The 15,098-nt window shown below is 31.1% G+C and overlaps 1 protein-coding gene across 2 annotated transcripts in view; it reads left to right on the forward strand.

Moving 5' to 3' along the window:
• Positions 1–15,098, forward strand: part of LOC106677124 (uncharacterized) — a 112,840-nt gene that overhangs the window by 62,619 nt on the left and 35,123 nt on the right. Inside the window, exons 1-2 of one of the 2 annotated variants that reach the window (XM_014414839.2) lie at positions 9,038–9,153; positions 13,837–13,975. In XM_014414839.2, the coding sequence (XP_014270325.1) occupies positions 9,066–9,153; positions 13,837–13,975 (227 nt within the window). In that variant the 5' untranslated portion in view covers positions 9,038–9,065. Of the gene's footprint in view, positions 1–9,037; positions 9,154–13,836; positions 13,976–15,098 lie in introns of those variants that run through there. The other variant, XM_067051972.1, reaches the window with a different exon arrangement.

Here is a 15,098-nt window from a genome sequence, read left to right on the forward strand (position 1 = left end):
CATCATTCTTCGAGGGCTGTGATATGGGATTGGAGATTTTGGGATACAATTAATGGGTTATTATTAACAGCGAGCACACATGCGTCATCAGCATACGTAGTCAGGATAGTGTTAGGATTGGTTGGAATGTCAGCTGTATAGATGGTGTAGAGGATGGGACCAAGGATACCACCTTGAGGAACACCAGCGGACTCAGAATAGCGGGATGAATAGAAACCATTGTGGTTTACTTGGAATAATCTATCAATGAGAAAGGAACGAATGATGAGAAGCTATGTAGGAGGTAGGAATTTACGGAGTTCGTAAAGCAGTCCCGGGTGCCAGACTCGATCAAAAGCCTGTTCTACATCGAAAAAGACTCCTGCGCAGTACATTCCGCGCTCCAAAGAAGACGAGACTACGTCCACTACACGATGACATTGCTGGATAGTAGTGTGGGATATTCGAAATCCAAACTGGTGATCAGGGATTTTATGATTGGAATCCAGGATGGGGTATAGGCGTTTCAAAATGAGTTTTTCAAGGATTTTGGTAATAGAGAGCTATATGCATAGCCTTTTAAAATTCTAAATAACATCTTGTTCGTTCAAGTATGAGTGGAACCGATTTGTCATTTTTCATGAATCAAAAGCGAGCTACAACTATGGTTCGATTTTAGATTATTATTATAATTATATAGGCGACAGACCATGTAGGCCTAAGACTTCGCGTTATGTATCAGGAAATACATCGCGCGTTTCTTGACGTTGATTTTTCGTAGGGTGGGTTCGTCACTCCCACGCCTATTTTTTTGTGAGTACCACCCATTGGCTAAATGGCCTAACAAATGCCCGGGGGGAGGCTGCGAGTGAGCTTTGTATAATTTTATGCTTGTAAAAATCCCGGATGCGGCCGGGATCGAACTCGCAACCTTAGGGTTGGTAGACAGGCGCGTTGCCACACTGTTACCGCTGCCACTTTATACATATTTATAGATTTTAGATTGAACGTAAATTTTAAAAAATACTATAAACATTCTCTCGCCCTGTACATGGCATTAACATCAATCATCATAACTTCTTGTTGGCCACTTTGACAACTTGATTGTTTCGAAATAACTACATATATAACATTGATCAAATATTTCTTTTATTTAGTAAGAGGCAATCCAAGGAGATCTTGTATTTTTTTATATATCTTTATAAATTAATTAATTGAAATTTACAATTAAGTATATGCACATAAATTACTTTGATTTGACACGAATAAAATTTATCTTTATCTCACTCGTGATAGACTTATGATTGTGGTTGGATCTTCAGGCCTTGGGCTACTGCTTTCCAGTTTGCTGTATGTAGTTCTTTCGCATTTATTTCGATTCTATCTATCCATCTGGTTTTTCACCATCAATTTTTTTCATGCTACGTTCTCTGACCAATTGTAGTCTTATGGACTGTGTAGATGCGTTTTGATGGATTGCTTCGAGCCACATGTTCCATCCATCATTACCTCATTTCCTTCATATAATGAGAGCTTGACTGACGAGTCTCTGCAAGCTATTCACTTTTAGTTCTTGTCCTCCAGGCTTGGCTTGTAAAGGCTCTAATATTAGATCGCTCCTGTAATTGTACGGAAGACTTTCCTTTCAAATCTCTCCATTATTGATTAGTAGAAGCAAGGGTAGGAGTATCATTTTCCATAATAAATTCACAAACTGTTGATTTCTCCTTATTTAGAAAAAAATTTAATTTATGAAAAAAATATCGCAGGACCTATTAGTTGTAGAGATGCCCATAGCTCCAAACTTAAAGATAGTTTAATGTAGTTTATATTCGTAGGAACTCTAGTCTCCAAGATATTAGCCAAAATTAAAAGTTTTTCTAGTCTTGTAGACAGTTTTAAGCATGTGGAGCTCTGAATAAAAAGCAGCAAACATTTTAGGTTTTTCTTGAAAAAAATTAAATAAACTTCAGAGTGCACCTTAATTACTTCAATATTTACTATTTAATGACATTTGCTGTACCCTTTGTATAGGCCAGGAGAAATTAAACCTTTTTTTAACAGGAAATAACTCAATTTTGACTCTATATATAGTTTTCATACAAACAATAAAAAAATGAGGTAAAATAACTTTTTTTCCCCTCCTTCTGGGTTCATAGATAATTGCTTTACTTAACAGTCTTCAAGATGATACTTTGCTATTTAACCACTGAACCGCGGAGCTTGTTCAGAGTTCCTCTGTATAGGAGTTGACTCACGCCGCTGTTAATTGTTTGCTATTCTTCTTAATATGGCAGGAAACAATTTACTTTTTCTTCAAGAAAAGTATCCTTTAATAACGTTATTTCAAGGACATCTTTGATAATGCTCTTTAATGCTAGTCTTCATCACCAACAAGCTAACGGAATAAAGACATCCTGTATTAACCTCTTTTTGTAAACTTACATTGAAGTTTATTAGGTAAATCTATAATCATATAGGAATAACAATGACACAACTGCAATTTTTTGTGAAATTTACTTTTTTGACTTGGCAAGCATAAAAATGCATTTACCAGTTTATTGTATATTGATATTATTGTATTTACAACATTTGGCATAGGAAGGAAGATCGGTCGTTATGACCTGGGTGCTTACTTAGCTTCCCTTTCAGTGTGGAATAACAACATAATTTTCAATTGTTTTTAGAAAGGGAGCTGTGCTATACTTTGTCTGATACGATATCGACTCAACAGTTGATTATGCTAAGATTGGCACTTAATTTAATTGTGTTCTTTGTGTCATTTTACACGAATAAATAGTTATTCCATTTGGCATAACGACCTAAATGCTCTTTTCGTCATTGAGCCCAAATTATTATTATTATATGGGCGACGGACCATGGAAGTCCTCGTGTTTTTTTTCGTAGGGTGGCATGGAAGTGCTACGCTACTACCGCTGCCATCGATTGAATCCAAAAGACGATTTAAATTTCATTTCATTATTACGAATTAATTCGGGGGTTTTATGTGTTTTACAGGCAGACCCAGCAATGCTTTCTTATAGCTATATTTGAGGATGTATATATATTAATTGAACACTATTGAAACTATCATATCAATTAATATATAGATGAAATGATAAGACGGTAACTATAGCAACATAAATGGAAACAGCTAACCTCGATATATTATCAATCGTTAATATTGGTCCGATTTAGTTGATTTTTTTTTCATTGGGGTAATTTATTTATCCATCATGTTGACTGGCCAATTAAAATGGGTTAAGGATTTTTTCGTAGTGAAAAAAAGTTGATATTCATTTTTAGCTCATCAAAAAACTCTTAAATACGAATTTTCGAAAAAATCGGGAAAAAATTTTATTTAGCCCAAACTTTTTACATATTCGCCTCTGATTTCTTTTTAAAAATCAATTTCAAAAAATTAACTTCAACATGAATCCAATCTATACAAAACTTTTAAGTGGTTTAGGGCTGACCAAAGGGCAGTTTATAGAGCAACCGAATGCAATCTCATTAAGCAAATTAGAACTGGAGATATAAAATAAAATGTTTGAAACGTTTTTCTTTATTTAAAACTAATATTTAGGGCATTAAATCTAAATTTTAAACGTAAAATTAACGTAGGTTAAAACAGTAAATATTCAACTTTCCAACGGTTGTATTGACATAGGAATTGGATTAAATGCAAAGTTATGAACAATAACTCACCGGAATAAATAAAAATCTTCCAAATAAATCAAGGTGAAAAATTTATAATTTTTGATTTGTTTAAAAAATGATATTGACACTTTCAGACAACGCTAAAATCAAATAATATTTGCTTTTTCCAAAAAAAAATATTGATGACCTACTTTACTGAAATCCTCATAATGTGTTTTAATTTTTAGTGTATAAAAAATCAGTGATATTTTTTCGTATACTTCAGAAAGAGACTAAACGGTGAGAATATAGTACCATGAAAAAAAATTATACTTTCTGAGCTACGCGCCAAAAATGCTTTTTTTTTTTTTTTAATAACTTTTTAACCAAAAAAACTGACCAGCCTATAGTAAATGAGCCCAAGAGGAGAAAAAAGTAAGTTATCTCACCCCAATTTTGTATTAATATATTGAAAACTATGTAGTCAACTAGCCAAAATTGATGAGTCTGCCAACTATACTTAGGGGAATAAAAAATGACGGTTTTTTTTAAAATAATAAAAATAATTAATATTTCATTTTGAGCTCAGTATCTTTAAAACTACCAGCAATAGAAAATTTAAGAGAACATCATTTAAAGTAGAGTAAATTTCCTAAAATTTACTATTTACATTCAATAGTTTTCGAGATATAGCTTTTTAAAAAGCAAAATTTCATAAAAATGTTGAATGGGACGTACTGAAAGAATATTAGTTAGTGAATTTATTTTGAAAAATCTATATCTCAAGAACCATTTGACGTACGTTAGCACTCAAATTAAAGCTAGTTTAATGAGCTATAAATTAGTTTATGACGTTTATTTTCATAGAAGTAGTTGTTTTCATGAAATCTGCTAAAATAAATTAATTTATAGTTGTTCGGACAAATATTCATTTGCCAAATTTTTATTCATATGTGAATATCATAAAAACTGCTATCCCTACGAAGATAAGTGTCATAAACTACTTCATAGAAAGTTAAATGTACTTTATTTTGAGTGCTGGCATACATATGTGCGTATTATATACCTAGAGATATATTTTTTCAAAAATCAACCAAACCACTAGAAATAAACAGTTTATGAATTTATTTTGTCAAATATAATAAAAACTATTACTCCTGCAGAGATAAACGTTATAAACTATTTTATAGTAAATTTAACTTTTATTTTGAGTGCTGGCAGACATCTGTACATCTAATGGTTTCTGAAATAAAGTTTTCAAAACTCAACCTTATCGTTCGGACAACAATAAATCAATTTATTTTAGGAAATATCATGAAAATTACTATTCCTACGAAGGTAAAAGTCATGAATTACTTTATAGTACGTTAAACTAGCTTTAATTTGAGTGCTAATTGACATCTATATGTCACATAGTTCCTGAGATATAGATTTCTCAAAATAAATTAACTAGCTACTGAGATTTCAGTAGATTTTTATGAAATGTTGCTGTTTAAAAGGCTATATCTCGATAACTATTGGACGTAAATAGCTCTATTAGGGCTCATATTTCAGCAAATTTACTTTTCTTTAAATAATGTTCTTATAGATTTTCTAGTCCTGTTGGTAGTTTTCAAGAAATAGAGCTCCGAATGGAAAATCAATGTTTTAAGGTTTAGAAACAGCTGCCATTTTTTATTCCCCCTACCTATACTTGGCAGACTCATCAGTTTTGACTAGTAATTATATATACAGTTTTCATTAAAATAATCAAAAATTGGGGAGAAATGCTGCCTTTTTTTCTTCCCGGGCGTTGTACTACTATAAACTATCCTGAATATTTAGCATAATGTTTTTAATTTGTAGTGTATAAAAAAATCACTAATATATTTTTCTTATACTTTAGAAAGAGAATAATCGACTGAAATATAATACCATGAAACAAATATATACTTTCTGAGCTACGCGCCAAAAATGCTTTTTTTGTCAATAACTTGATATAAAATAGCAAACCCTGTTATGATAGTTTTAAATAATTTTAGTACCAGTTTTTCGATATTTTTTGTAAAGAGGACGTATTCAGTTCTTATTATTGTGTTCATTTTCGTTCAAATAACCTTTTTATGACGTTTTATTGATGTTTTTAATTGTTTCCCTTATTCCTATTTCGCCAGAAATGTAAAATTTGTGATATATATGGATCTACCATCTATTTCGAATTATCCTCATATTTTTACAGATAGCAGCACTAGTTATGTCATATGTAATGGATTTAAAACCGGATTTTATGGGTAATTATCTTCACTTCTTATGCAAATGAGTAGAGTGTACGGAAAGGAAGAAGTATATTATATATTCACATTATATAATTGCGAATTATTATATGACGTGTTGCTTATCGTGGCCAAGGCGTGAGATACCAAGCCGTCAAAGTCGTAATGCTGTCCCCTCAGCCTATACTGTCCCCTTGGATTAATCTTACAAAAATAATATTTCTACAGAAAATTATAGTTATAAATATAATCTGTAAAACAAAACCGGGCTGTATAGTACAAGAGCTAATACATGGAGTTCGCTGGTAAAAACTAAGTTATTTCACCCTAATTTTTGATTATTATTTTATTTAATTTATTTATTTGATCATGCACATAGTTTGAGTATGCTCATTTTCTTTATCCTTCTGTTTGTATTTATTTTAAGAGATTTATTTGTATTTCCTTTTTTTTCTTCATTTATTTATTTATTTTCCATTCTTTTTTTATTTTATTTTAGTATGAATGTGATCATTCATCACTATTAGCTATTACCCACAACGGTGTGGCAGATTGTAATATCTATCAATAAATAAAGTTTTTTGAATAAAAAAAATTTTTTTAATTACATTGATGAAAATTATGTTTAGTTACTAGTCGAAATTTATGATTCTGCCAAGTATAGTTATGGAAAATAAAAAATGGTGGCTATTTCATAAAGTTAAATAAAATTAATTTTTCATTTGTAGCTCCATATCTTTAATACTACCTGCAATATTAGAAAACCTAATAGGACATCATTTAAAGTAATGTCAATTTACTAACATATGAGACCTAATAGAGCAATTTTCGTTCAATTTTTTTTCAAAAAAATGTTTTTAAAAAAGCAACATATAAAAACGAAATAACGGAAATTCATTAGTTAATGAATTTATTTTTAGAAGAAAATATCTCAGACACTATTAGGCGTACAGATTTCTGCTAGTCTACAATTATTAACCACTATATAGTACCTAAAGCTAGCACTAATTTGAATGCTGATAGACTCTTGGGTATCTAATGATTTACCTGAGATATAGATTTTCTTAAATCAAACATTTTTACCAAACAATCAAAATATTTTGTGACTTCATTTTGAAAAATATCATGAAAACTACTATTCCTGCGAAGAACATCATAAACTACTTTATAGCACATCAAAATAGCTTTAATTTGATTGCTAATAGATATCTGTAAGTCAACTAGTGTTTGAGATATAGATTTCTCTAAATGAATTCACTACCTACTGATTTTTCAGTACATTCTTTATGAAAGCTATATCTCGGGAACTATTGAACGTAAATAGCTCTATTAGGGCTCATATGTTAGCAAATTCACTCTACTTTAAATGATTTTCTCTGAGGTTTTCTTGTGTTGTTGATAATTGTAAGGTATTGACCTCCAAATGAAAAACTATTTTGTTTTTTAACCTTTTGATACAGCCGACATTTTTTATTCTCCCTACCTATACTTGGCAGACTCGTTTGACCAATAATAATACATAGTACTCTTGGATTAGTAATATACTGATTTATTGATCTTTGTGTCTCAAAAACAATAGGACGATGCCTATAAAGTCGAAATTAAGCCATAGATGTGCAATAATAGTGGATTTCAAAATAATTTTACTCTGATTTTATTGCTATTTTTAAAAAATTATTTCTAGTACATAATAAACAATTTAAAAAAAATTATTTTATTTTATTTTATTTGATCATGCACATAGTTTGAGTATGCTCATTTACTTTATCCTTCTGTATATATTTTAAGATGTGCAATAATAGTGGATTTCAAAATAATTTTACTCTGATTTTATTGCTATTTTTAAAAAATTATTTCTAGTACATAATAAACAATTTAAAGAAAAAAAATAATTCCCCGAAATATGCATCTCTTGGAAGATTATAGCCACACATGTGAAATATAATGAAATTCCCTACATTATAAAACTTAAACCATCTGAATTGGACATATTTTAATTTGTACAATGAATGATTTGTATTTTGGATGGGTGTGTATTTTTTAAATATTCTATTCCTACTCTACATTATCCTTTAATAACACTCCATTTGTCCCCGTAGAACAGATTCGCTTCTCTTCTTGAACCATATCTAGACTGACTTAAATTCCTCAGTCGTCGAAGAATTTAATGTGTCTCACATCACACGGAGACACATTAAATTCTTCGACAGTCTCCCTGCTTCCTTCAATCCAGTATTCCAATCTATCACCCCATCCCCCCTTCCTGCGAGGTGGCAGGGCAGGAAAGGTCCCAAAAACCCTATTAACATCACCTCATAGCTCCATCTACTGATGCACCCCAAACCCCCTCCCCCACACTTCTTTTGATTTCAGACTGTTTCTCTTATCATTTCACTATTATCTATTGTCTTTATTATTTGTATTTTTATTTTTATTTATATATTATATGCGATATAACACGAGGAGGCCCCTCACCTCCGGACTCAAATAGTTGCTGAACGGATAGCTCATATGTAAAATTAAATATAACAGGTAACCTTTAAATACCAAAGGTAGTAAAAGGTAAGACACAACACGAATTACTTTTTCTTTCTACACAGTAATGCACTACTAAATCACATTTTATTTCTGTTTTAGAGGGTTCGGAAAAAAAAAAAAAAAACTCATACAAGACTGTAAAGAAAGGGAATTTCTCGTCGATTTCGACTATTACAACACTTACTTGACAGGCGGTCTAAACTTCCAACTAATTAAAAAGACTCATTTATATGACAATAATAAGGTCAATTTGAACTTACAGAGTTGAGCCTTGGGGCTCGACTAACCCTTCGAATTATTCTCGCATCAAATCCTTACAGTCCAAAATCTTCAATGTTCCTTAGCTGTCACAAAAAAAGTAATCCATCAGGACCTCAATGTTACATATGTTTCACAGTTTAATGATTTTCGTATTTAAAGATTAACTTTTTGAACAACCATTACATTACCGAAGACCCTGAGTAAAACTAAACTGTTTAATGGCTACAACATTAAAGCCAAGGTCCTAAGAGTACTGAATGACTGCGGCCTCGGATCTCGGACATGGAAGATGCAGATAGGAGATCCATTAGAGTACAATATTGCCATCAGGAGCGGCGGAGGAGAAGGGAGCGTGAGGGGAACCGCTCAGCCTCCAGTCTCCTCTCTGCGGCCTCCATGTCTGTAGTCCTCTGGCTCTTGTTGTTCTGGGGATCTCCGGTCGCTGCGTCTTCGCCGACCATCATCGTCATTGAGGATGCTCCACGTGAGTCTATGTGCTTTAGGTGGTAGAAAGACTTCTATAGCGATAGCAATAAGATTTTATTTTAACACGAGCAATCCTTCGCTATTGGTATATTATATATATACATTAATTGAACACTATTAAAACTTTGATATCAATTAATATATAGCTGAAGTGATAAGACGGTAACCATAGTAACAGTTAACTTCATTGTATAATCATTAATACTGGTCCGATTTAGATGATTTTTCTTATTCTTTATAATAATTTAATTATCAATGATATTGTCATATATAAACTACATAAAATATAAATAGTATTTAAATAATGACCCTCATTGTGCTTCAATATTAGTACTCTATAGAAACAACTCAGAATAACTGACTCAAAATCATCAAGGTAAGATTTTTTAGGAGTGAAACAAAGTTGATATTCGTTTTTAGCATCGAGAAAACTTTAAATACGAATCTTCGAAAAAAAAAATTAGAAATCAAAATTTTTGACCAAAAATTTTCTTATGAAAAATCGAAAAAGTAGAATTAACTTTAAGTTGATTCAACCAATCTACACCGAACTTGGTAGTGGTTTAGGGCTCTATAAACAGCAACAAAGGACACGAACAGCATCTAATTTAACAAATTATAACTGGAGGTATAAAATAAAGCATTTGAGTAGTTTATGTTTATTTGGAACGAATATTTCGCCATCATAATCTAAATTTTGTTGATGTATGTAAGATTCGTAGGTTAAAATAATCGTAGGAATTGGGCAAAATGCAGAGTTGATTATATGAACAATGGTCACAGGAATTTAAAAACAATCCTTCAAATAAATCAAGGTAAAAAACGTCTTATTTTTAATTTCTTTAAAAAATAGTGTTTGATGGTTTCAGACGACGTTAAAAGTGAATATGAATTGGTTTTTTTTTTAAACAAAAAATGTGAACCTACTTTACTGAAATACTCATTTAGATATTATTTCTTTAATTTTTAGTGAATAAAAAATCAATTTAATATAATTAGTTATATGTTTTGATTATTCTTTGGAATTTTGGGACAAATCGTTTGGCATATAATAACCGTAAAAAAATTGTATACTTTTTGATCTGCGTATCAAAAAGGATTAATTTTGTTAATAACTTCTTTTTAACAACGAAAATCGGCCCAGCCTATAAGCATCCCGGGAAAATCCTTAGATTTAGCAAAAAGCCACATCAAAATCCATAAAGTACATTATGGCAATGCAAAAAATACGAACATACAAATATTCATTTTTATATGTTATATTTCTCTCGTTGTAATTATCGGTTGCACTAATAAATCTTTATGATCGATAATCCTATTGTTTAGTTACTGTAACATGTAACATACTTACTAGAAGGGTGCACGGTGGCCAATTTTGAGCCAAAACCTTTAGTAATTCTACATTGAAAAAAATTAAGGCATTTCCTACAGTTTTGTTCAATTGTACAAATTTAAGACCTCAGGAAAAAAAAAAAAAACAAAAAAAAAACAACCCTAAATTGTTACATTTGATACCTCGAGTTTGGAAAATAATATTTTCAAGTTTCTTTCATCAAAACATTTGTTTTCTAGAGTAGATTAAAGGAAAAATAAAATAAATCTTTTATGTACTAAATAATTAATACTAATATAATAATAATTAATACTAGTAATAATTCAGCACACCAAAAACCTTATATTTAAAAAAAGGTGTTTTTATCTTATATCAATATGAAAGAAATATTCGTAATCCAGAAATATTAAATTTTAGAATTATCCAATTTATTGAAATTAAATAATTACATTTCAGAGCGTTCATATTACATTAAATGATTCAATTATATTGGATTATATTCAATGTTGTATATACTTTACTCAATAACGTCCATCTACTGAGTAAAGTATATTAAAAATAAGTATAATATATATCTAGTCCAAAAATTCATAACAGCATAAACTAAAAACGAGATAAAGAGAATCAAAGCTAGATGTAATTTCGTGGCTTATAAATTTTGATTGGTATTTTTAACAGATTGACACTTTTTTCAGGCGTACTGGATCAAAATTTACTTTTTTTACCATTTTAGTTGTTTAAAAAACCTCTTAGACAAGTCTTCTTAATAATTAAAAAATAACTAGTTAATTAGTTAAGATTAAAGAGCGATTTACTGTTACTTTATTCTGCTCTAAAAAAAAAAAAAACAAGTTAGTGAATAGGATGGTGGACATGTTTCGATTTTTTAAATGTAGACTCAGAAAAAAAATAAAAAAATAAATTTATGAAGGAGATGGTCAGGGATCCGGTCAAAAGAGAACAAAAAATAGTTTACAAATATTTATTTGCCCATGTTTCGCCCCACTTTTTAGGGCTTCATAATGGCTAAAAAAAGAAACGAAACAAGTAAAAATATTTTGAAAATGCAGGATAATAAGGTAGGCTTAGAAATTATGTAAATAGAAATTTAAAAAAAAAAATTTAAAAATAAACAAAAATAAATAAAAACAAGATGTACAATAATAATTATACATAAAAAAATAACATAAATGTTTTTAACATATATTTTTTAACCCTACCAATTAATTTTTTGTATCTTTTTTTCGTACATTGCAAAATTATTTTTAATTGTTTTGTATCTTTTTGAGCCCTGATGAAGGCCTAGTAAGTGGGGCGAAACGTCGACAAATAAATAGTTGTTAACTATTTTTTGTTCCTTTTTGACTCCACCTCCGGCCATCTCCTTCAGATTTGTATGATCATTGATATCATCAATACTAAAAATAATAATTTGATAACTCGATGCTTGAACTTTGATTCGATTAAATTTATAATCTTTTTTTTTTTTAATCTTAAACCTGAAACTAAATTTAATGCACAAATTATCTAGACGAAACACTGGAATCGAAACCGGAATTATAGAGTAAATAGTCCAAGAAAAATTTATAGTTGAACTATAAATTATATAAAAATAATAAAGTACCAGTATTGTTTCACTTTTTTATTTATTATGGCTTCTAACTCAGAATTTTGTAAAATCTTTATTTGTCATCCAAAAATCTATCTGTTTTCAATGCCTGTAGCCACTCTAAATTTTGGATTTGTTTTACACAAAAAACTGAAATCGAAGAATTGGATCCGAACTACTAGAAATCAATATTTGTGCAAAATGCATATTTAGATGCAAATATCATGAAAACTACTACCCCTATGATAAATGATATAAACTACTTTATAATGGATTAGTCTGTCTTTAATTTGTGTAATGGCAGGCATCTCTACGTCCAATGTTTTCTGAGATATAGTTTTTCATAAATAAAATATTTTGTCTAAACAACCCAAAATAAACATTTTGTGAATTAATTTTGTTGAATATCATGAAAACTACTACTCCTACGTAATAAACGTCATAAACTACTTTATAGTGCATTATATTAGCTTTAATTTTAGTGCTAATAGATATCTTTATTTCTCAAAATAAATTTACTAACTTCTGATTTTTAAGTGCATTTTTTTTTTAAATGTTGCTTTTTAAAAAATCTATATCTCGGGTACTATTGCACTTAAATATACTCTACTTTGAATGATGTTCTCTTAGGTTCTCTAGTGTTGTTGCTTCATAGCTACGAAAGAAAAATTAATTTTTTTAACGTTTTAAAATAGCCGCCATTTTGAATTCCCCTACCTATACATGGCAGACTCATCAATTTTGATTAGTAATTATACATACTTTTTTACCCCAGCTCTTGAACTATAACGTATCAAGAGGATTTTGCACCCCTAGTCTATCTCATATTGGATTTCTTCAGCCCATCTTCTGGTCAGAATGCCTGTGTATCAGTACAGTATTGCGTCACTAGCCTCATTCATGGCAGGGCCTGTTCGGGTAAATGGGACTACCGGCTCCGTTCCAGACTATAGCTTCAAATGACAACATGTAATTACGAAAACCTTGGCCTCAGTGACGGAACTGGAAATGTATGCAACCTTACGGTCCTCTTCGTTAGTTTCTTCTTTCATTGCTTCATTTCTTCAAGACGCAGCCATATATATCTATGTACTGTTAGAATATGTATCTATGTACTGCTAGTAAATATATCTATGTACTGCTGAGTAATTAGTACTTTTTTTCCAAGCCCCTAAAATAATAATACATACAAAATAAATAAACAAGTATAATATAAAATATACTGTATTTCCTTTTACTAGAGCAGAGCTCCATTCTAAGAAATGGCTGATGCTATATAATGAAATTGTGTTGGGGGTGCATTGCTGAATTTGTGAGGTGTTGGGGCACACCTCGTTTCAACTAAAAGCAACTAAAAACTAAGGATGATACGTGTCTCTGTCACTTGCATGTCTGGATTTCATTGGCTACACTGATGAAGGTCTTGCCAACGCACTGGTGGGGGCGCTGGTGTTAGTGTTTAGAAGAGTGGATCGGTCAGTGATTGGATAGTGTCAAAGAACTTGACATGCCTCCAACCAATGAACTCTGGTGCGGTGGGTAGATCTAGCAGTTGATGGAGTTCCGAAGGCTTCTTTTTCTTCCACGATCTTGTGCGGACCATCCTTCGCAGTATACTGTCCTGGAATTAGTACTCAGTACCTCCTGTACCATACATCCTAGAAAACCTGCAACTCTTATATATATATATAAATCAACATTTTAATTTATAATTGAATAAATTGATTCTGTTGTTTCAGCATGCTTCAAGAGGATGGTAGTCGGAAGGAGCCTCATAGACAGGTACGTCAAGAGGGCACTCCTCTGCGACTCTTTGAGGTCCTGCGAAGACGCCTGTGAGACCGAAACCAATTTCCAATGCGAAGGATTCAATTTCAAGTGAGTCCAGCCGTTCTTGAATCATATAAATATTTTATTTTCTACTATGATAATGTAATTAGTATTTTACTTGACATTGAATTTCAAACAAATTAGTAATTAAGATTTATGTTCCCTTGACCAGATCAAATGGGTCCAATCATTGACTAGGGTTAGGATAGGGCTAAACTCGGGTCCAGTTTATTGAATATATATTGCAAAATATATCCTTCCAATGTTCGCCTCCACATTTGCCCATCATTGCCAATTATGTATTAGTCACGATATTCTTCCAATACTGATTTTGGAACATAATATGGCAGATTGGACACGAATATGGCACTACCTTCAGTTGCTTATCTGATTTAAATCAGCACACTTCATTTTTTATTCTAAATTAGTAAATAGTGAATAATGACTCCATTGTATTCTAAACTTTTCAATCTTACAATTGCCACCCTTGAATACTTGTCAGAACTTGAGGATTCCGTTGAATTCCACCAAATCACCTTTACCCTTCACCAGAAACCTATAACTTCTTGCCCTGCATTATCTTTTAATAATACTACACTTGTCCCTGTCGAACAGATCCTCTTCCTAGGACCACATCTGGACAAACAACTCACTTGGTATCCTAATATTAGACTGAAAAGAAAGGGAACTGCTCATCGATTTCGACACTTTCTAGACAGACAGTCTAAATTTCCAATTATATTCAAAGACTCATTTATATGACTGTGATATTTAGACTATAATATAAGGCCAAATATTTTAATTTACACAGTTTCCACTGATCGTTAATTTGGACTATTACACTTACACACGGACAAAACTTCCAACTAATTACAAAAAATTCATTTTAGGACCATAATAAAGCCTATCTTAAGGAGTTGAGCTATGGCCTCCACTAAACCATCGAATTCCTCTCGTATCCAGTACAAAATCCTCAATGCTCCTTACTTTGTCATAAATAACGTTATCCATCATGACCTCAATGTGGAAAAATGTTGCCGATTTGGCCTGAGCCAAATTTCAATCCTTCCAGGTAAACTCCACACTACCCAAACTTTCTTCTATATTTCTAGTGATTAAACTAATCATTCAATTAACAAAACACAATTATATACAAAATACCAAATTAAAA

The sequence above is a fragment of the Halyomorpha halys genome, unplaced genomic scaffold (genome assembly GCF_000696795.3).
Source record: "Halyomorpha halys isolate HHAL.00 unplaced genomic scaffold, Hhal_1.1 Scaffold88.1, whole genome shotgun sequence".
Taxonomy (NCBI): Eukaryota; Metazoa; Arthropoda; class Insecta; order Hemiptera; family Pentatomidae; genus Halyomorpha; species Halyomorpha halys.